Source organism: Alligator sinensis, unplaced genomic scaffold, assembly GCF_000455745.1.
Source record: "Alligator sinensis unplaced genomic scaffold, ASM45574v1 scaffold1170_1, whole genome shotgun sequence".
NCBI lineage: Eukaryota > Metazoa > Chordata > Crocodylia > Alligatoridae > Alligator > Alligator sinensis.
In genome coordinates, this window is record NW_005842859.1 from 360,737 (window position 1) to 379,855 (window position 19,119).

Genomic DNA, 19,119 nt, shown 5'->3' on the forward strand with positions numbered 1-19,119 from the left:
CAGTTTGCAGCCTGGACACGGCTGGTGTCGGGGTTGGAAGCGGGCGGCCTCAGTCCGGCGCCGCACGCCCCTGCCCCCCGCAACTGCTCTGGCGCCGGCCGCGTCGCGGTCTGTTTTGGGGAGCGGCAGTGTATGGATGCAGCATTTCTAAACGCGCTTTAACTCTCCTGCGTAGAAGGGCGGGGGCGGGGGGAGCGGTGGGGTGGGATGCGTGCGAGCCGTCTGCGTGCAGGTGGTGTAAGCTTCGCCGTCCAGAGCGCGTTACGCTGGCGTTCGTCGGCAGAAAGTGGCTTCCCCATGGGGAAGCTGCAGCCTTCGAGCTTGGTCTCCTGTGCCTGCAGGAGGACACTCGCGACCTGGATGCTTACACGCTGGCCAAGTCCTACTTCGATCTGAAGGAGTACGACCGGGCTGCCTACTTCCTGCGGGGCTGCAAGAGCCAGAAGGCGTACTTCCTGTACATGTACTCCCGATACCTGGTGAGGCCGCGGCCAAGGCCGTTCTTCCACGTTAACTCTGCCCCTGCTGCTTTCTTTCGCCCGTCTTCATCTTCCACCGGGGCTCTTTTCTAGCCGCTGTCTGAAAGGCCAGATTTAACCCCTGGCTTTCTTGCTAAACCAGACCATTTCTAGTGGTGTTTCTCAGGAGATAGAGTACAGCGTCACCAGTAGGGTTACCCTGCAGCCGGTAAAACGTGTTTGTTCTCTCTTCACAGTCAGGAGAAAAGAAGAAAGATGATGAAACAGTGGATAGTCTGGGTAAGCGGCTGACTCTTCTTATCTGGAATAAAGAACCCAAGACAATAACACCAGCGTTTCTGACCGTCTGTGTAAGCCAGTTCTGCCTCTGGCCCAGGAGTAAATGATTGAATGGCATGTTCAGTCTGCTGGACGTGAGCAGTCTACTTCTTATTTGAGGCATTTGCCACAAATTCTTTCTGGCACTTCTTTAAGAAGATCACTTGCATTTCAAGGGTCGGGCTTGTATTCTGTACAGCGGTTCCTCTGGAAAGAATGTGGGAGTCCCGGTGAAGAAGTGACTCTAGCTCTCCGGCAGAGGCTTTTGCGATCCTTACCAATGCAAAGGGAGAAGTGGCGAGTTAGGTGCAGGAGAGCACTTTTACCTCTGTCATCAGTGTGGCCAATACTAGAATACAGCTCCAGAATATAGTTTCAGCTGGCATGGGCTTGGCACAGGAAGTACCAGGTGAAATACACCAGTGTCCTGCAGGAGATCAAGCTAGGTCTTTTTTTTATTTAAAGGCCAGCACCAGGCCTGTGTTAGTTGGGGCGCAGGTAGGGTAGGGGGGCATTTTTAGAGACTAACTGCTTCAGAAGCACGAGCTGTTGTAGGCCACCTACTTCATCAGATGTACTTACCTGAAGAGAAGAAGGGACTGTTTTCTGTGAGCCTCTAACCTGGTAAAGTCACAAGACTATGAGGGACTATAGCATCTGATCACTGAGGTGTGATGATTGACACTAGAACCTGGCTCTGACTTTCTTTGCAGGTCCTTTGGAGAAGGGACAGGTGAAAAACGAAGCTCTGAGAGAGCTAAGGGTGGAACTTAGCAAGAAACACAAGGCACGAGAACTAGATGGATTTGGCCTTTATCTGTAAGTATCTCTGAGTCTCCATATGAATCCTTGGATCAAGGATACTCAACAAGTGGGACTGGCATATACTGATTTCTAGGTCACCCTGTGGTTCCCTTTCCCTAAGGGAAAGGAAGGGAATGGAGTGCCCATTGGAGAGTTGGCTAATAGTTTAGCAGCACTTAAAATCCTGGCAGGATGCACGTGAACCATCCAGAATTTTGGAGGATGGAAATAAGCAATGAAAGGTTGGGTATCCTGGTTCATCTTCATCTTGTTGATGAGATTTTTGTATTGGACTCTCCATCCTCAGAGTTCCCTATCTCTGATGGTGTGAAATAGGCTGATCAACGTTCAAACGTATTAGCCTGGAACACTGGTAGCTTTCACCTTGGCCAACACTGGTATTTGAGCTGAAGGCCTGCAGTGGTAAATGCGTGTCTTACGGTGTAAGCTAAAGAGTCGGACTTGAGCCAAGCTATTAGATTGATGCCTTCCATCACCTGCACAATGATGGGGCGCAGTCACACATTGAAACTACCAGCCAGTTGTATGATGATCGTCTAAAATGCAAAACACATTTTGACAAATTGCGTAACTTAGATTTTTAGGAGGTTTTTCTACTGTGTGAGTTGAATACAACCCCTCATTAGATCTACAGCAATGTTCGAACACCTGACCGGAGATCTAATTCAGACCCTTACTGCTAAACAAGTGGTATCCCTTTTGTAATCAGTCAGTAGGGGAGGACTTAACGCATCCTTTCCCAGTCAACCAGGTACCAGTACCCAGGACACTGGTGATGTGAGAATCCAGAATTCCCCCTGATTCTGGGAAAAGTGTGACTTACGGTAACTAGAGATAGGATAACCAAAGTTGGCTCAGTTGCTCAGGGGCAAGCATTACAATAAAAAGAGTAGGGTCTTACAATAGAAACTTAAGTTCTGCGCCTGCAGTGACTCACTTTAACTTTCAAATAATGGATAGTATTTAGCAACAATTCCATAGGAAATGGGATTTGATCTCATGCTCATTCTTATAACCCTCTGATAAATATTACCTATATGTAATCTATTTAAGGAATTGGCACATGAGAAGCAGCCACGTAGCCAAAGGACAGTGCTGGTATCTTTAAAGTGCAAAGAAAAGTCAGGTGCTTTAATGAAAAATTACTTAAAATGATCCTTTTAACTCTTTTCTCTAAACTGATTTGTATTTTAGTCATTTCAGCAATATCCTATAGATCAAACATGTTTAATGCATCTAGTAAATTTGATATGTTGTTGCTTCTCCACAAGGAAGGAGTTCCTTTTTGCTGCTAGAAACTTGATGATTTTTCTTTCTTGCAGCCTTGTGGCTTGTCTGAGGTAGTTGAGAGTTTTGTAGCTTCTTTAGCATGGGCAGCTGTTTGAGGTGAGCAGTGCAGAGTTACACTGGTATCTTTCTCTACAGCTATGGTGTTGTGCTGCGAAAGCTGGACCTGGTGAAAGAGGCCATAGATGTATTTGTTGAAGCAGCTCATGTTTTGCCTTTACATTGGGGAGCCTGGCTGGAGCTTTGTAACCTGATCACAGACAAGGAGATGGTAAAAACTGACAAATACTAAAATGCAGTCGCAATTCTAGAACCTAGCCTCAGTTTGTAACGTGGTCTGGTGGCTGATGGGCTCATGTTGTGAGACTGGTGTTATTTTCAGCTCAGAAGCTGATCACAGAAATGAGAACCTTGAACTGTAAACTGTTTTTGAAACTGTGTATGCTGCAGCTGCTTACCATAATGTCGTCTGGAAAGTTTTCCTATAGACAGGAACTCATTGAATTATTCTTACCCCCCACAGTTCTGTCTGAGCCTCTCCCTTACATAACAGAAAGCAACCATTGGCAACCAAACAAATAATCAGATCATGGTAAATGGGCATCTGGGGGAGGAGATGTATACTGTAATTACTATAAATAAAGTTGTGACCGGGTGGGGGGGCTGGAGATTGACAAAAAAACTAGAAGGCTTTGGACTAATCCAGAGCTGGCAAGGCCAATTAATATATTAGGCCTCATTAAATACACCTGACTTCCCTCTTTCAGATGACAAATTTGGGTGTCTATAAGCTACAGTATACTTAAGGCCTCTGTATGGCACTTGTTACTACATGGTATTCTGGTTAAATAATTAGCCCCCTACAATATGAGTCAAGTCTCTGTTAAATAGACCAGGAACTGGCTGGATAACAGAATTGCCATCAAATAGGGGTGGTCCTTCATAGGAATTGGTTCTAGGCTTGGGGCAAGTCAATATTTTTTATCAGTGACCTAAAATTAGCTAACGGCCTGTGAATGGTAATGAAGTCAAATACAAAGCCATTGTCAAAATGGAGACTGTGGCTTGCTTTGAAGAGTGTGTTGGGATCACCATGAGTTTGTGAGAGAACACGGGTTACGTTCTGGTGTTACATCAGAAGAGGCTAATGAAGTCTTTAGATTAATCTAAAGAGGGGAGGAGGAATAGGGAAGTGATTATTTTTTTTACCTCTGGACATGGCATTAGGTGTTCCTTGTACTGCAGTGCTGCGTATAGCTCTGGTGTCTGTTTTAAATGGCACATTTAAAGCAACAGAGAGGGCACAGAAAACAGCCTCATGATTTAAGAGTCAGACAAAATACCTTTTAGTGAGTCTTAGAGTTCAGTCTGTTTGGCTTATCAAAAGGTTACTGATATATTAGTTTATATGAAGGATTTAGCACCTTCCATAGGAGTGTTGTCAGGGGACTTCTGCTGCTACCAGTAGAAATATTGGATGTTAAACTGATGCTGTCTTTGATTCTCATACCATGGACTGTTGTTGAAGTGGGTGTCGTCTCTGTTTGGTTCGTGCCAGCTGAAGTTCCTGTCCTTGCCAGATACGTGGATGAAGGAGTTCTTCTTGGCACACATTTACACAGAGCTGCAACTGATTGAAGAGGCTCTGCAGAAGTACCAGTGTCTCATTGATGCAGGATTCTCCAAAAGCACCTACATCATCTCTCAGATTGCAGTTGCCTACCACAACATCCGAGGTTAGGAAGCCCTGTTGGTAGGCAATGTGCCTTCTGCTGCAAACTCTTCAGCAGTGCTCATGATGCTTGCTTTCCTCTCTCTTCAGATATTGACAAAGCTCTTTCCATCTTCAACGAGCTGAGGAAGCAAGATCCATACAGGATAGAGAACATGGACACATTTTCCAACCTGCTTTATGTTCGGGTAAGCCCACCCTTCTGTTGTCTACATTCCTGTGCAATGTCAGCTACCTGCAAAGAGCAATTTGTGCCGCCTTGGCAGAATACCTGAGTAAGGCTGATCCGACTGAATTAACACTAACATAGCTCTGAGTGTAAAGCTGTAGCCCCTCCTTTCTCTCTCCTTCCTCCACAGTAGATTGAGATACTGTGTGTGAGTTCCCCCTCCCCCTATTTCTCTTCCCTCTGAAGTGGCATCACACTTGTCCCCATATGGGTCTCCCTCTTCTGTTCCCTCAGAGCATGAAACCTGAGCTGAGCTACCTGGCTCACAATCTGTGTGAGATTGACAAGTATCGCGTTGAGACTTGCTGTGTGATAGGTAAGAACCAGCCCTCCTGCTTGATTCGACCTCTGTGCCTGCAGTGTGGGGGCCACATTAACAGCTATTGAGTCTGTCCTAATGGGGTACCCCTTTTCTTGGGGTAAAGCAGTAAAAATGAGACTGTGAGCAAGCAGTGACAAGCTGGTGCACTGTTGGCAGCACAGCTGAGGCAGGTCTTATAAAGGACATGTGGATGGTGATCCCTTTTATAAAGCTCCAAGATCTCACCTGGAAACCTGCAGTGCAATTCTGGATGCTTAATTCCCAAACAAGATGTGGAAAACTGGCTTGGTGCAGTTGTCTTCACCCAGCAGAGTGAGAGCATTGTTGGCTGCCACAGTTGGAAAAAGGTCTTTGCTAGAGCATTGGAGGACAGACAGAAAGAAAAATCTGCACTAGCTGTTGGTTTGGCATAAGGGGTTGAGTTGGATCTGCCTGAGTAGGCTGCTGCTTTTTCTAGGGTTTATGAAAAAGCAACGGTTGCTGCTGCTGCTTCCGCCCATTTCCTAGGTCTTTGCTGTTTTCCCTTACTTGTTTTAATCCAGTGACTTTGCTTTAGGGAATTACTATAGTTTGCGCTCCCAGCATGAAAAAGCAGCGCTGTATTTCCAGAGAGCCTTAAAACTGAATCCTCGGTATCTTGGAGCTTGGACCCTCATGGGACATGAGTACATGGAAATGAAGAACACGTCTGCAGCCATCCAGGCTTACAGGTGTGTGCAGGGCTGGGGGCCAAGTATCTTATGGTGCTCTGCTTAGGAATTCTCTTCCTACCCCCGTGTATGCTAGTACTTGCATCTCTCTTTTTGTGGCAGACATGCCATAGAGGTGAACAAGAGGGACTACAGAGCCTGGTATGGACTAGGGCAGACGTATGAGATCCTCAAGATGCCTTTTTACTGTCTCTACTACTACCGGCGGGCCCACCAGCTCAGGTAAAGCCAGGAAAGTAGCCATTCCTGTGGGTGCAAACTCTGAACTGCTGTTAGCTAAGAGACAAATGTGGGAGCTGAGTTACCAGTGCTGCTTCTGACAAAGTATGTAGCCTCACTACAGTGACTTGGGTACATCAGTAAAGGATTAATACTCCTGCTAGCTTAGGGAGCGTATGCAATGATATATTTTGGGGTAGGGCTGAGTGCTCAATTAACTTGAAACAGTATTGGGTTCTGAGGTAGCTTCATCTTCTCATCGGCCAGCTTGACTGACTTTTGTGTCTTTCAGGCCCAATGATTCCCGTATGCTGGTTGCTCTGGGAGAATGTTACGAGAAACTCAATCAGTTAGTGGAAGCCAAAAAGGTGAGTGAGGTTTCAGAGAGGCTGAGTTTTAATGTGCCTGCCCGGAAAGCTGGTTGCTACTAGTCCACCCTGTGTGATACTCCAGGCCCCCAGAGCTTTTTGTCCACACAACGAGAGAGGAAGATGAATGGGGAACTAGCTGTTCTGTGGTCTCTGTGAAGGGTGGGAGAATTGGTGTAGTACAGCGGTTCCCAAACTTCGAGCGATTGTGTACCACCAGTTTAAAATGATACAACCTTAAGTACCACCAGCACATTTTTGTCCTATAAAGTGATTATAATAAATCTGTTAACACAGAACCACTGACAAGTGTCTGTGTACCGCTGGTGGTACCCATGCCACAGATTGGGAACTGCTGGTGTAGTATGTTGTTTGAGGCTAGTCTTAGCTGATTTCTGTTGTCATTAAGGGAGGCTTTGTTTTCGGTGTCAGCCCAGACCGGATGGTGAATCTGTCCGGTCTTGCTTTCCAGAGGCCCAGTTCTCTTCATCCCCCTGCTGGAGGCCCCTGCAGCAACTTTCTGACCCACTTGCATCTCCTATACATGTTTTGTCGAGATGCTTGTGCGAGTGCTTATTTCTTCTCTGGCAGTGTTATTGGAGAGCTTATGCTGTGGGAGATGTGGAGAAGATGGCATTGGTGAAACTAGCAAAGTGAGTACAGATGTGCATTTGTTGTTCCCAGTACTTGGGGATAGATTGGCTCCTTCATAAAGCAGTTTGAGATCTCTGTAAATGCTGGGTAAGAGCTGGGTGGCATTAACTGTGATGGGGAGAGTGTACCCAGGTCTTTGGGAATGCCAGTGTTTTAGGCCTCTGAACATACGAATTCCCCACGGGCCAGAGTGACTGTGTCAGGCAGTGCTAATTGGGAATCGGGTTCATTACAGTAGCGCTGAAGGGGCTCCGTTGTGGTGGGCACAGTACAAAGTAGCAGACAAATCCTGCCTCAGAACTAGTCAGGTGTGGTGTAGTGGGGCAGGGGTGTGTACCACAGCAGCAGAGCGAGTAAGGTGATGCTGGCTCTGATTTTTGAAGGTATAATTGGGGATAAGCTACGTGGAAAAAAGTGGGGAGGAGGATGCTTGGAACAGCCCAGGGGAGAAAAGGATGGATGTGGAATGAAGCTCAGCTGCGGAGGTTGAAGCAAACAGCCAAAGCTACTCAAAATTGCAGCAAATTCCTTAACCTTTCATGATTATAGTGAATTCCTTAGTGGCTTTTGCAAGAACTCCTGCCAGCTGGCTGGCTCTTCTCTGGGCAGCTGTGTTGGTTTGCTGGGCAGCTGGTCACTGTGCCCTGTCTGTGCTGGATTCTTTGGCGAATTCTAGTGGGCTGGGGCTTGCTGCAGTTGGAGTGGGGTAGTGTTGGGGTGATTCCTTTTGTATAGGTCCACCCAGACCAGCTGGAGATACAAACAGCAGGTATCTTCCCTACTCTGCTCCTCCCCTGTGACAGTCTTTCTCCTTTCTCAGGCTGCATGAACAGCTGAATGAATCTGAACAGGCTGCACAGTGCTACATCAAGTACATTCAGGATATCTATTCCTGTGGGGTGAGTCAGTGCCGTGGGGGCGGCAGGCAAGACTGAGTGGAGAGGAACTAGCTCTTACTGCTTTCTTATTACTCCAGGAGATAGTGGAGCATCTGGAGGTGAGCACTGCCTTCCGCTACCTGGCTCAATACTACTTCAAGTGTAAGCTGTGGGACGAAGCCTCGGCATGTGCTCAGAAATGCTGTGCGTTCAACGATGTGAGTAGCCATACAATCCCCAGCGCTCCTTTCATGGGTGACTTGGATGTTGGCTCTGCCTCCCCAGTGAGAGGGACTTTCTGATTAGGGAAAGTGAGCTGCATCCCCTGCAGTGCATTGTCTTCATGGCCATGTGGAGGCTTCTAGTGTTGAGCACACATCTGCTGTTGCTCTTTGGCACAGCTAAACTAACTCACTGCATTCAGGAGGCAAAGAACATGAGATGGAGTGTCCATTAACCTCCATGCATAAAGTCTTCTGCCTTCGTGCAGGGCCTGATGGACTTGCTGCCCATTTGGTATCAGAATCCCCTAGATTCCTTCTCTCCGATCAGCCTGCTTCACTGGACAGCACCAGGGTGCCATAGTGCTCACTCCCCTCATACACTGGCCTTAGAGAATCTCCTGGGACCTATCACAGGACATGCTGGGTTACTTGAGCCCAGAAGACAGCATGGCATGACACTGGCCCCTTCTAGAAAGTGGAGTCTCCACTTCTTCTCTTCTAAGTCCATTCAGCACTTTGCTCTTGCAAATCTACTCTGTGAAAAGTAGTTGGGTATTACAGCAGTGGCTGGGAGGTACTTAAAGCTTGTACTTTGGGTGCCAAAGGATATATTAAAAGGGGGGGTGGTTGTCTCAACACTGCTTTTAATAGCATTAAAAATAAATATCTGGGAGTAAGGTGCACAGTATCCTGCAGACTCAACATTGAGTTGCTGTGGGCTATGTAACAGTTCACACTCCTGCTGAATTTGACTCTGACTCTCACGGCATCTCCAGCTGCTGAATTTGACTCTGACTCTCCCGGCATCTCCAGTAGGCCTGGATTTGACCTTTTATTGATGCTATCTTCTCGCTTCCTTTTAGACGAGAGAAGAAGGAAAGGCCTTGCTGCGACAGATCTTGCAACTACGCAACCAAGGAGAAAACTCTTCCACGGAGATCTCCGCTTCCTTCTTCCTCCCTGCCTCGTTGTCGGCCAATAACACTCCTACACGCCGAGTGTCCCCACTCAACCTGTCCTCAGTTACGCCGTGAGCTGTGCAAATAGAGGCCTCTTCCCATCCCTGAAACAGCCACCTTTGCAGTGAAGCTTGTGTTTGGCACTGTCTTTCCTTGGGGGCAGGAATCCTGAACCTGAAGACCAGGCAGCTGTTGTGCCAGCACAACAAAACTTGCAGTGGGGCCCAGACAAAGTGCCTGTGCTGAGACCTCAGAACAGTGCAGTGCCATTGCCTGAGCGCAGCAAATCCCAACTTTGTGAGAAGCAGTTCCAGGTGAAACAAATGAGCTGAACTCCCATCAGGGCCAGAATGGGATCACCACTGCTTATGGCAAGAGTGGTCCCTGCCAGGCTTCTCTGCACATGTTAACCCACAGGTGTCCTACAAGCTGCTCTCCTGCTGTGAGCAGCAGAGAGGCACCCTGCTGTCATGAAAGGAAGCAGCATCTGGGGACCTAGGTGTCAGAAGTGCATAAGTGACCTGCAGTAATGGCTGGTTGTGATTAGGTCTGTGGCTCAAATGTTTTGACTTTGAATGGAGAAGCAGTCAGAGGGATACAATTAAATGTCGATGACTGAATTCCTGCCTCTGGGCTGTTTCATGGCACCATTTTCCTTTGTCCTAAAACAAGTAAAGTTGAACTAAGTATAGAAAAGATCCAGGTTCCAGGAGGGGTGTGAAAGGTGGCTTAGAGGCTTAACAGGGCTACTAGTATAGCAGCCTAGATCCTTACACCTAACATCACATCTTGTTTGTGCCCTAGCTGCCCTGAGATGTGGGGGGGAAGTGCAGAAGAGCAGTGTTGTCACATATCTTTCTCCACATTAGTGCCTCTTAAAAAGGGCTGAGGGATGGTGCTGCTTAGAGCTGCCAAACTTAAGCAGTTACAGGCAAGACCAGTAAAAGGGGCCTAAAATCTGGGCCCGTGCTCGTAGAGGGTTATGCAGCAGCTCCCCTTGTGAATTTTTCTTAAGGACCAATATGTAGGTGTCAGAGGAACTACACTGAATGCAAAAATATGAAGCTAAATTGAACAGGACACAGATGTCACTGTGGCTTCTCTGTCACCGGCAGTCATGAGGAACTGAAGGCCAGTTGGGCCTCTCATGCCTTAAACAAATGTGATCTTGCACAAGCTTCTGGACAGTTGCTCAAGGTGCTGTTGCTCAACTGGGCGGTGGCACAGGGTTCTGGTTAATTTAAGTTAAAAAGGCTAAACAGCCTTTTGCAGGAACGTACATTAGCTGAGCATAAGTAAACAGTGAGACCATGTGTCCTTTCACTGCTAAGGGACCAGATTCTATTACAATGCCTCGGTTCTAAAGCAAAGCCAGTTGTCATGCGCAAATCTTTCAGCCCCTATCAAACCATGTGTGCCTTTTTACAACTTGTCCATTATTTTCCACAGTGATTACTTTTGAAAATAAGTCTTCCCTGGACTTTGACTCTAACAGTGCTAGGCTCAGGCCATCCTTATCCCCAAACACTAGCAAGTGGTGTTGCCTTTGCTGTCTGCACATCTGCCTTGTCAGTAGGACATCCTTGAGCTTGCTGTCCCTACTCCTTAGCTCTGGAGGTCCTTTATTGCAGTTATTATACCACCACCCCCCACCCTGGTGGCAAAAGTAACACAAAGGAAGTCAGCTGCAGGAGGAGGCTGTTTTCCTGTTACTAACTGGTTGTATTGCCTTTGTTCATACCTGCGGGACTTGGCCTGTTGGTCCAGCAGGAGCTGCAGTACCCCTGTGGGACTGAAGACCTTGAGCAGGCATGCTGCCAAAAGTTGAAGTGTGGCTCAAGGTTTAACTTGCTTCACCTTAACCCTCCCATCATTCCTACCCTGCCTGGCTGTTTCCTAATATTCTTAGCAAGTAGGGTAAGAATATACAATACTTTCATGAAAGGTGGGTACACAAGTGTGTTGCATCACCCTGCTCAGTGTAGGATAGAAGCTGAACAGACTGGCACTGCTGTCCCAAAGCTGGCAGCAGACCACCATGCCAAGTAGCATTTGGTGAGAGCTTACTCTGGGCCAGGTTGCTGCTTTACCATCTTCACCAATGGAACACTTTATACCTGCCATTACTACTGCGAGTTGGGCTTGTAGTGTATTTGACCCAGGAGATGCTGTAGTCCTCGCTAGGGTGCCCTTGTTCTGTACACAGCAAAAGCCATGGTTGGTATAATGGCATCAGTACCCTTGGTTAAAAGTTACTTGATGTGAAAGGACTGCTCTTTGTCTTCCTCTTCAGACTCAGACAAGGTAATTTTGCTTAGTCAGCTGTTTGTCTCAGGAGCTTGTTCTCACCTGTTTGAGACGGGTAGAACTTAGACATGTTGGAGAAGCTACAGCCCGTTTCATGGAGCTGTTCTGTGCCTTTCAGGCTTTAATGTGTTCCACAACTGCCTGCAGTTGCAAGTGCCTGGCTTGCCACATAGGTCAGTCCTGTCAGTCTTATTCTTTATTAAAAATGTAAGATTTAGGGTCTAGTTTTAGGTCTCTGCTCTGCAAGGCAGCAGCACTACACCAGCTCATCCAAAAATCTCTCAACTGCAGCACAATTCTTAAACTATCTTGACTGTAGAGGCACAAGCTGAAAGGGAGGAAGTTTCTAGGAGATGCCAGGAAAGCTAGGGCTAGTTCTGATAGGAGATGTATGCTGCTGCCAGTAGGAAGACATTTATTGTCATGCATAAACAATGTAACAGAATACAAAAAAAAAGATGAGGCAGGGTTATATTGCAGTCCGGGCTTGAGGCTCTGATCCATGTATAGCGGAGTAGCAGCTAGCCTGAGACACAACGTAGACAATCTAAAGCCATTGTCGGGAGTCACCCCCCCCCACGGTGTCTGCACAAGTCCTGAAGAATTACCCTATATAGTTGTTTATATACATGTGGCTAAATACAGTAAATGCGCCTTAAAGGCTCAAACAACCCACAGGCCCCACTCAGTACTTCTTACCAGAGGGCAGGGTCTTGTGTGCTGGTGTTCCACGGGCTCGCAGGATGCAGCCGTAGGGGCCGCTCTCAGCCACCCCTGTTCGGGCAGGTGAGCAGGGCAGGAAGTTGCGCAGGAAAAGCTTTTTGCCAGGAGGCTGGCTTGGCTGCAGGTTCTCTCGGTTGGCACAGAAGCGCTTCTTCAAGGTGGATGTTGGAGGGGCCTGGAGCTTCTGCACAGTATGATACTGTTCAGCAATGCAGGCTGCTTTCTTCCGTAGATCCAGCTTGACCAGCATCATGTTGTTCTGCAGCTCTGCCAGCGTCTGGTCCTGTGACAAGAAACCCATAGCCAAAACCGGCCTGTTTAATACTGTACGCAGGTGCCCAGCAGCCGGTTAATCCATCCTCTTGCAGTCAAAGTGAGCCAGCTGTTCACACAGAGGCAGCTTGCAGTGATAGCGAGTTCTGAACTGCCAACTGAGGCAGAGCCAGGGGAGCTGAATCCACCTCAGAAAGTGACTTAAAAGGTTGCTTGAAAGCCTCCTGGCTTCCCACCCTGTAGTCAGCCCCTGCTGCAGGTGGCCATCAGAAGGGGTTCCAAGCAAACAGAGGAACAAGAAGTGTTGAGCCCCGTTATGCTGGGACTGGACAGAGACAAAGACCAGTAATAAACACGGTTTGTCTCATGCTGCTAGAAAACACTGACAAGTGTTTTCTGCCAGATTTGGGCAGCAATCTGACATGTCAGCTAAGCTCTGCCACCCACACATCCCAGCACTGTCATCCATTACCTGTCTAGCCAGGATCTCTTCACAAGTGCAAAGGGTTTCACGAAGCTTCCCTGCACTTGTGCTGTGACAACATGCTCTTTCTGCCGACTGCAGACACTCCTCGAGTTTATGCAACTCTGATCTCAGCAGCCTCACGTTCTGCAGGAGGGACAGGAAAATCAATGCCAGCAGCAGGCACAGCCACACAGGTAGGACACAGAGGTGTGAAACTGCAAGGGGGAAAGGCCCCACCAGAACAGTCTCCATCCCACAGACTGAGTTGAGCTAGTCCAGTTGCCACTGGGCAACTGGAAGTGCGGCATACTCTGGTCCCCAGAGCTGCAGACTGTTTGCAACACGAGGGCTGCAGTAGAAGGTAGCCTGGAGGTTGTGCCTGACAGCACTGCCAGAAGAGCCCCTCCCCTTCTCCCTCATAGGAGTGCAGTTACCTTCTGTCCGTCCTCCAGCTTCTTGTCCACATCTGCAGTGATGGGTTTGGCAGAAGGTGGTGGCTCCACCAGCCTCTGGTACTTGCGTAGCTCTGGGAGGGAGCAGGAACAGAGTGAGAAGGCCCCAGCCAACAATCACAGATGCACTGGAGAAAGGCTGGGCCTGGCACAACCAGGTGACCCGACTGCTCCCACTGCTACCCAACTGTGGCTGCCCTGCCCCTGCTCCTCACCTGCTGTTGTGGTTCTTAGCTCTGACTGACACTGCTCCAGATTGGCTTTGGCTTCCAGCAGCTCCTGTTGCATAGAAGTTGCAGATGCCGCCACTCTCTTTGACCTGCGCAGGCCCTCTTGCCCAGCATCCTGCTGCTTCATCTCCAGGTTCTCCAGCTGCACCCTTGCCCCCTGCAGAGCAGCCTCCAGCTCTTCAATCTTCTCATCCCGTTCCTGAGGGGAACAGCAGACTGGCTGACACCCAAGAACTTACACAGCCCCCTTAATGTTTCAGGCCCTGGGGGGCATCCCTTCCCCAAGCGACACACTGGCTAGCCATGCAGCACCTTCAGTGGATCGACTCAGACAGCACCTTGGTAAATAACAGGAAAGCAACAAGTGCCACCCTCTGTGCACACCTGGGTAAGTGAAGGGTTTGCAGCTCCAGGTGGATCTGCCTGATGGTTGGATGAGATGACCTCCTGATGTCCCTTCCAACCCTAATTTTCTATGATGCCTCACCTGCTCCAGGCAATGTAGCAGCCATGCAACTTACTCAACATGGCCAACATGAATCACGGGAGAAGAAATTCCTAAAGCTTCATGGTTACTCTGAAGAGGTCACCATTTTCTCCAGAATTTATTTAAAACAACAATGCCATGTTTTGGAGGGTTTTCCCCGCACAAGATGGAGAGGTGTCTGCTACCTGCCTGGGAACAACAGGCTGAGGGCTACCAAGCAGCCAAGAAGTTGAACTGGAGCTGGGGGCTATGGGGAGGAGCAGAGATGCCTGGCAGTTCCACCCTAGGGCACCATGCACAAAACTGAAAGGCTTCATGCTGCAAGGGTGATGACACAGCAGTATTCCTGGACCCAGACAAGTTGTTTCCATGCCCTGCCCCTTCCGCCTCCCTTCCTCACCCCTGACTCCCACTGCCACACACCCTGATCTCCTCCTGGTAATAGTCTGTGAGCGACTCCTTCAGATTGCTCAGCTTATCCTCATACAGCTCCTCCAGTAGCTCCTTCTGGGCATCCACATGTTGGCTGCAGAGAGCAGACAGTGACATGGCATCAATTTGGAGGCCTGAAGCCAAGGCTTAGCCTTAGGAGAGGACAGGTGCCCGTGCCCATCCCCAACCCCTCGCACCTGCACCACTGCTCTTTCTGCTGCAGGTGCTCCACCATCTCATTGCAGATCTCCTCCCGGAGCTGCATTTCCAGGTGCAGCTTCTCCCGCCGTTCCTGCACCAGCAGCTCCCGGGCAGCCTCCACCACACGCAGCAAGTCCTGCAGAAGCAGAACAAGAGGAGACCATAACCTCGTGCCCCACAGGTCCAAGATGGTGACCTAGTCTTACTGTCCCACCTCTGCACACTATACATCACCCCAGAGGGTGCAAGACAGACACCACCCACCTCCTTGTTATACAAGGACACATCTGCTTCATCTCCACCCTCTTCGTCAGATTCCATTTCCTGCTTTAGGCCTGCTTCTGAGCTCTGGCTAAGACGTCTGTGTTCCCTCATGATGGACTGGATGGATGGGAGAACCACTTTTGCAGGAGCTTGAACAAGCTGAAGAGAAAACAGGTTGCCGACATGAGCCTACATTGCCTGCAGACCTGATGGCATCAGGCCAGTGCTCTCCTGTCACAGCCAGCCTCACTGTGCAAGATGGCAGGACCTGGGAGCACAGTGCACCTTGGCAAGGACTGCCTCACCCCCTTGCACCGAAGGGCAGCAGCTCACTTGCATAGGAGCTGGAGGAGGCCTGAGATCCAAGCCAACCACGGGGTTCATGGAAGATCCAGAGAAGCCCCTGCACTGCCAGGGACCGCAGCACTTGTGCATCTCACTGACCTGGCTGGCGAGTGCTGAGAACTTGGCCACGTGCAGGGTTTCATCATACATGGACGCACACTGGCTAATGTTGACGATCATGGAGGAGCGCCCGCGCCCTGTGAAGAATCCCTGGAACACACGGGTCAGCTTGCTGTCCCGGAAGGGAACCACAACCAGCTTCAGCCTGTTGGAAGAGCACAAATGCGCTGAGCCTGCAGAAAAGTATGTGGGTAGCCCCCGTACCACCCTGGTCCCTGAGCTACTCACTTGGACTGCTGGTTCTGGCGCAGGGCAGCAATGCAGCGGCCTAGCGTGTGCAGAGAGGTGTTGATGTTGTTTGCCTCCTTCATTCGGTCCCCGCTCTTCTGGTCCTTGCAACGCTCCGAGCCAGCAAGGTCACACAGGGACAGTCTGGAAGAGACCCAGGGCACTGCTGAGATTACAGTCCATGTGTTGTCATGCACCCACCGGCCTGAGCTCACTCCCCACCTTCCTTGAGCCTCAGGACAGCTCAGCCATCTCTTCTAGAGGTTTGTTTTAAACAACACTACCAAGCTCAGGTCAGGGGCCCAAGCTCACCCAGAAATTCCCTGTTGGGTGCTGCTTTCCAAGCACGGATCCAGCAAGTATGTCCAGCTTGCTGCATCCCAGACATGAGTGTTAAGCTGCTCAGCAGCAGCTGTCATGAGGGCCTCCTTGGATGCAGGGATGGGGTCAGTCAGCCATGCTCATGCTGATGCAGGATGTTCCTGTGCTTCCTAGAGCAGCTTTGTTGCTCTCTCCAAAGGGAGCAGTGGGACACATGCACAACAGCTGCTCTCCACCTCCCCAGTGAGTTCCAGCTTCTGAAGGCCCCCAAAGATCCATAACAGCACCATGGCCTGGAGAGCTCTAGACCTGTAGCCCTGTTAGCCCCATGCAATCTGAGAATCAGAGCCAGGCTAGCAAGGCCCTCAAGTGGTCACTGGTCCAACCCCCACTTGCTCGTGGCAGGATCATCCCCAAGCACTCACTCGCTGATTTTGGGGATCATCTCACTGCTGCCCCCTGTTAGGTGAAGAATCCTGATGGAGAAGATGCTGTGACTGTAGGGAGCAAGGACAAAAGATACACTTGAATGGAACATGCAATGACCTCCTCTGGCACCAGTCCAGCACCTAGTTCCATAAAATGAGCGCTCCTCGCACAACCATTTCTCTCCTCTCCCTGCCCCCAACCTGCGGCTGGAGTTCTGGTTCAGGTGAGTGCTGGCAAAGCTCTGGTTTTTCTGACCCAGCTTCAGGAGCTTCCAGGCCTCGTCGGCATCTTGAATGTGGATCCAGTTCAGATCTGAAAGAGCAGACAGGTGGGAAAGTAGTACAGATAGACGTGGTTTGCCTTCCGAGGCCCTGGCTACCTACCGCATCCCAGGCTTCACTGCTGCCAACAGCCAAGCTGAACTTCCCTGCATTGTTTGGGCCTCCTGAGGGATACCAGCCCGAATTCAGCAGAAGGGAACTGCTGACTGTGTATAAAATGCCCTAGGGCAGCGTTTCTCAACCCATGGGTCGAGACCCAAAAGTGGATCACAAGAATCTCTCAAAAGGGTCACAAACAGACTTAAAAAATGGATTCTCCTTTTCCCACAAGAAAAATGCAGGAAACTGTGGCTTTTCCCTTGCAGAGTTTCAACCTGCGAGGAGCTGTTTGGGTCTCCCCCACCATGCCACCCCCCTTCCGCCCCCCCCCCCCATAACCCACACACCGGGGGGGGGCTGGGGCCTGGGCATGGGGGCTAGCAGGTCAAGAGCGAGAGGCACTGGGGCAGGACTGGCCACTGATGTTCACAAATGGGTCCTGGTACAAACAAGGTTGAGAGCTGCTGCCCTAGAGCAGTATCCCTCCCCCTACTACTGCTTGCTTTCCACAGGCGCTCCTGGCCACCCGACATTTCTCTTATCCACCCCAGGTTACTACTGTCTCCTTCAGGAGGGAGAATGATCCAGCAGGGTCCTTCCCCAGAGTGCTGCTGGGTCAGTTTCTACCTTTGACATAGGGATTGCCACTCGGGTCTTCACACAGCCGCAGCGTCTGCCTCTTGCGGTTCGGGCCAGGCAGAGCTGGCTCTAGCAAGTCGTAGATCTGCTCGTTGTAAATCTCAAAAAAGGAGACCCATATGGAGAACTGCACGTCTCCTGAGGCATGGAGCGAGACACAGTCTGGATCAGCCCAGCGAGAGCCTAGGTTTCAGAGGAGAATCAGACGGGGTGGTAGGGATTGCAGCAGCCCCAGCAGGTCTCTACCCAGCAGATTGGAGGAGACAAGGGAGAGTTTCTACCCCTGCCCAAAGTGTGCTTCATCCCCTCCTACCCAGGACTTGCCCTTCCCCCGGCACAGTAGGGTCCCAGACATACCGTCCAGCTGGCTGCTCTCAGAGTGGTTGGCAAATTGGCTGGTAGACGAGAGGCCACCCACTCCACTGTCATAACTGCTGCTAGTGGCAGCCTGGAGCTGGGACTCGGTGGTGTTGTGGCTCCTCTTCAGTGGAGTCAGCAGCTCCTAGGAAACAGGCAGAACATGAGGCTGGTGCAGGGCACCCTCGTCCTTCCCCAGTGGACGGAGAAGCGCACTCACCTCCCGTAATCCCCCGTGCAGCAAGGCCAGCTTTTTGGTCTCTTCTTGTTGAACCTGCCGGCTGTCTAGCCAGGCCACCTCGCTGGAGAGTGAGGGCTTGAGATCCATGGCTCGGTACAGCTGCTCTCCCACGCTATTGAAGATGAGTGCTAGGGAGCGGGGCAGAATCCCACCGTCCTTGCTGCTCCCTGGAGGAGAGGACAGCAGTGAGCAGAGCTCTCAGTCACAACACAGCAGCACTTCTTCCCTCCGAGGAGTCCAGGTACGCCAACACCCGATGCCTCACTCACCCTGGATGGTGTGAGTCTTCCCCGAGTTGGTGATGCCATAGGTATAAACCAGCCAGTTTTGCCCATTCAGCACATCCTGCACCAGCTCCTTCATGGTCGCGTCAAAGAATGTCTTTTGTCCGATGTCTGGGCCGAAGATCTGCAAACACGAACATCACAGGGGCGGGCGCAGGACTTCCCTCTCCGGCCTGCTGCAGCCCTGCTTGTCCTGGACTGCCACCCACCTCCGACCCAGCCCTGAACCCCGGCGCAGCCGGCCCAGGCTGCTCCATCCACGTAATCCTAGGAGCGCTAGACGTGACCGGGGGCCAGCTGCACCGGGCACCGACCGGACAGATGACAAGATGAGGCTCCTGCTCCGCGAGCACAAGACAATGCGCAGCAGACGGATGCAGGGACGGGGCGGGGGAAGGGAGACGCGAGGGGCTGGTGCGGATGGCCCCGGTGCCATCAGCGCAAAGCTGTGTGAACGGCAGGGCTGCCGCGCCGCGCCCACGGGCACCCACCTGCGTGAAGGTGAACCTGTGCGCCGCCTGGCCCACGCCGCGCTCCGTGCTGCGCATGGCGAAGGAGTCCACAGGCGCCCGCAGGAGCAGCGTCTCCAGGCTCTCGATGCAGACGCAGCCCTGAGGAGTGCGGACCCTCAGCCGGGGCGGGGGGCGCGGACCCTCCCCCGGCCCTCCCCCAGAGCTGCCGCCCCGGCCTCACCTGGTCCTCCCGCTTCTCCAGCTCGGCTGGCGTCAGAGGCCGG

General features: G+C 50.8%; 2 protein-coding genes across 2 annotated transcripts in view; one reads left to right on the forward strand and one right to left on the reverse strand.

The window, feature by feature from the left end:
* The window catches only part of CDC23 (cell division cycle 23), a 10,593-nt gene extending 769 nt beyond the window's left edge, over positions 1–9,824 (forward strand). The window contains exons 2-16 of the mRNA XM_025191787.1: positions 4–130; positions 342–479; positions 716–758; positions 1,511–1,616; positions 3,048–3,180; positions 4,468–4,645; positions 4,732–4,829; positions 5,105–5,186; positions 5,749–5,902; positions 6,005–6,124; positions 6,414–6,489; positions 7,081–7,142; positions 7,964–8,042; positions 8,120–8,239; positions 9,109–9,824. Of these exons, the coding sequence (XP_025047572.1) occupies positions 4–130; positions 342–479; positions 716–758; positions 1,511–1,616; positions 3,048–3,180; positions 4,468–4,645; positions 4,732–4,829; positions 5,105–5,186; positions 5,749–5,902; positions 6,005–6,124; positions 6,414–6,489; positions 7,081–7,142; positions 7,964–8,042; positions 8,120–8,239; positions 9,109–9,279 (1,687 nt within the window). The 3' untranslated portion in view covers positions 9,280–9,824. The remainder of the gene's footprint in view (positions 1–3; positions 131–341; positions 480–715; positions 759–1,510; positions 1,617–3,047; positions 3,181–4,467; positions 4,646–4,731; positions 4,830–5,104; positions 5,187–5,748; positions 5,903–6,004; positions 6,125–6,413; positions 6,490–7,080; positions 7,143–7,963; positions 8,043–8,119; positions 8,240–9,108) is intronic.
* A 129-nt stretch (positions 9,825–9,953) lies between these two features.
* KIF20A (kinesin family member 20A) lies at positions 9,954–19,113 on the reverse strand. Its single transcript, XM_006035599.2, has 18 exons — positions 19,077–19,113; positions 18,875–18,994; positions 18,369–18,507; positions 18,079–18,266; positions 17,859–18,003; positions 17,490–17,684; positions 16,683–16,794; positions 16,479–16,550; positions 15,733–15,876; positions 15,484–15,649; positions 15,040–15,198; positions 14,772–14,911; positions 14,566–14,668; positions 13,641–13,854; positions 13,408–13,499; positions 12,980–13,117; positions 12,211–12,517; positions 9,954–11,553 (listed from the first exon to the last, which is right to left on the reverse strand). Exons 2-18 carry the CDS (start codon positions 18,929–18,931, stop codon positions 11,519–11,521), a joined length of 2,406 nt encoding a protein of 801 aa, XP_006035661.1. The 5' UTR covers positions 18,932–18,994; positions 19,077–19,113; the 3' UTR covers positions 9,954–11,518.
* Between the last annotated feature and the right edge of the window lie 6 nt (positions 19,114–19,119).

Bases quoted from the DNA above. Each gene is read 5' to 3' on its own strand.
- KIF20A (XM_006035599.2), bottom strand. From the start codon at position 18,931: ATGCGCAGCACGGAGCGCGGCGTGGGCCAGGCGGCGCACAGGTTCACC. The intron at 17,685-17,858 runs GTATGTCTGGGA...TCTGAAACCTAG, and splicing joins TGAGAGCAGCCAGCTGGACG to GCTCTCGCTGGGCTGATCCA. The intron at 15,199-15,483 runs GTCAGTGAGATG...TTTTCTCTTCAG, and splicing joins TCTCAGCACTCGCCAGCCAG to CTTGTTCAAGCTCCTGCAAA.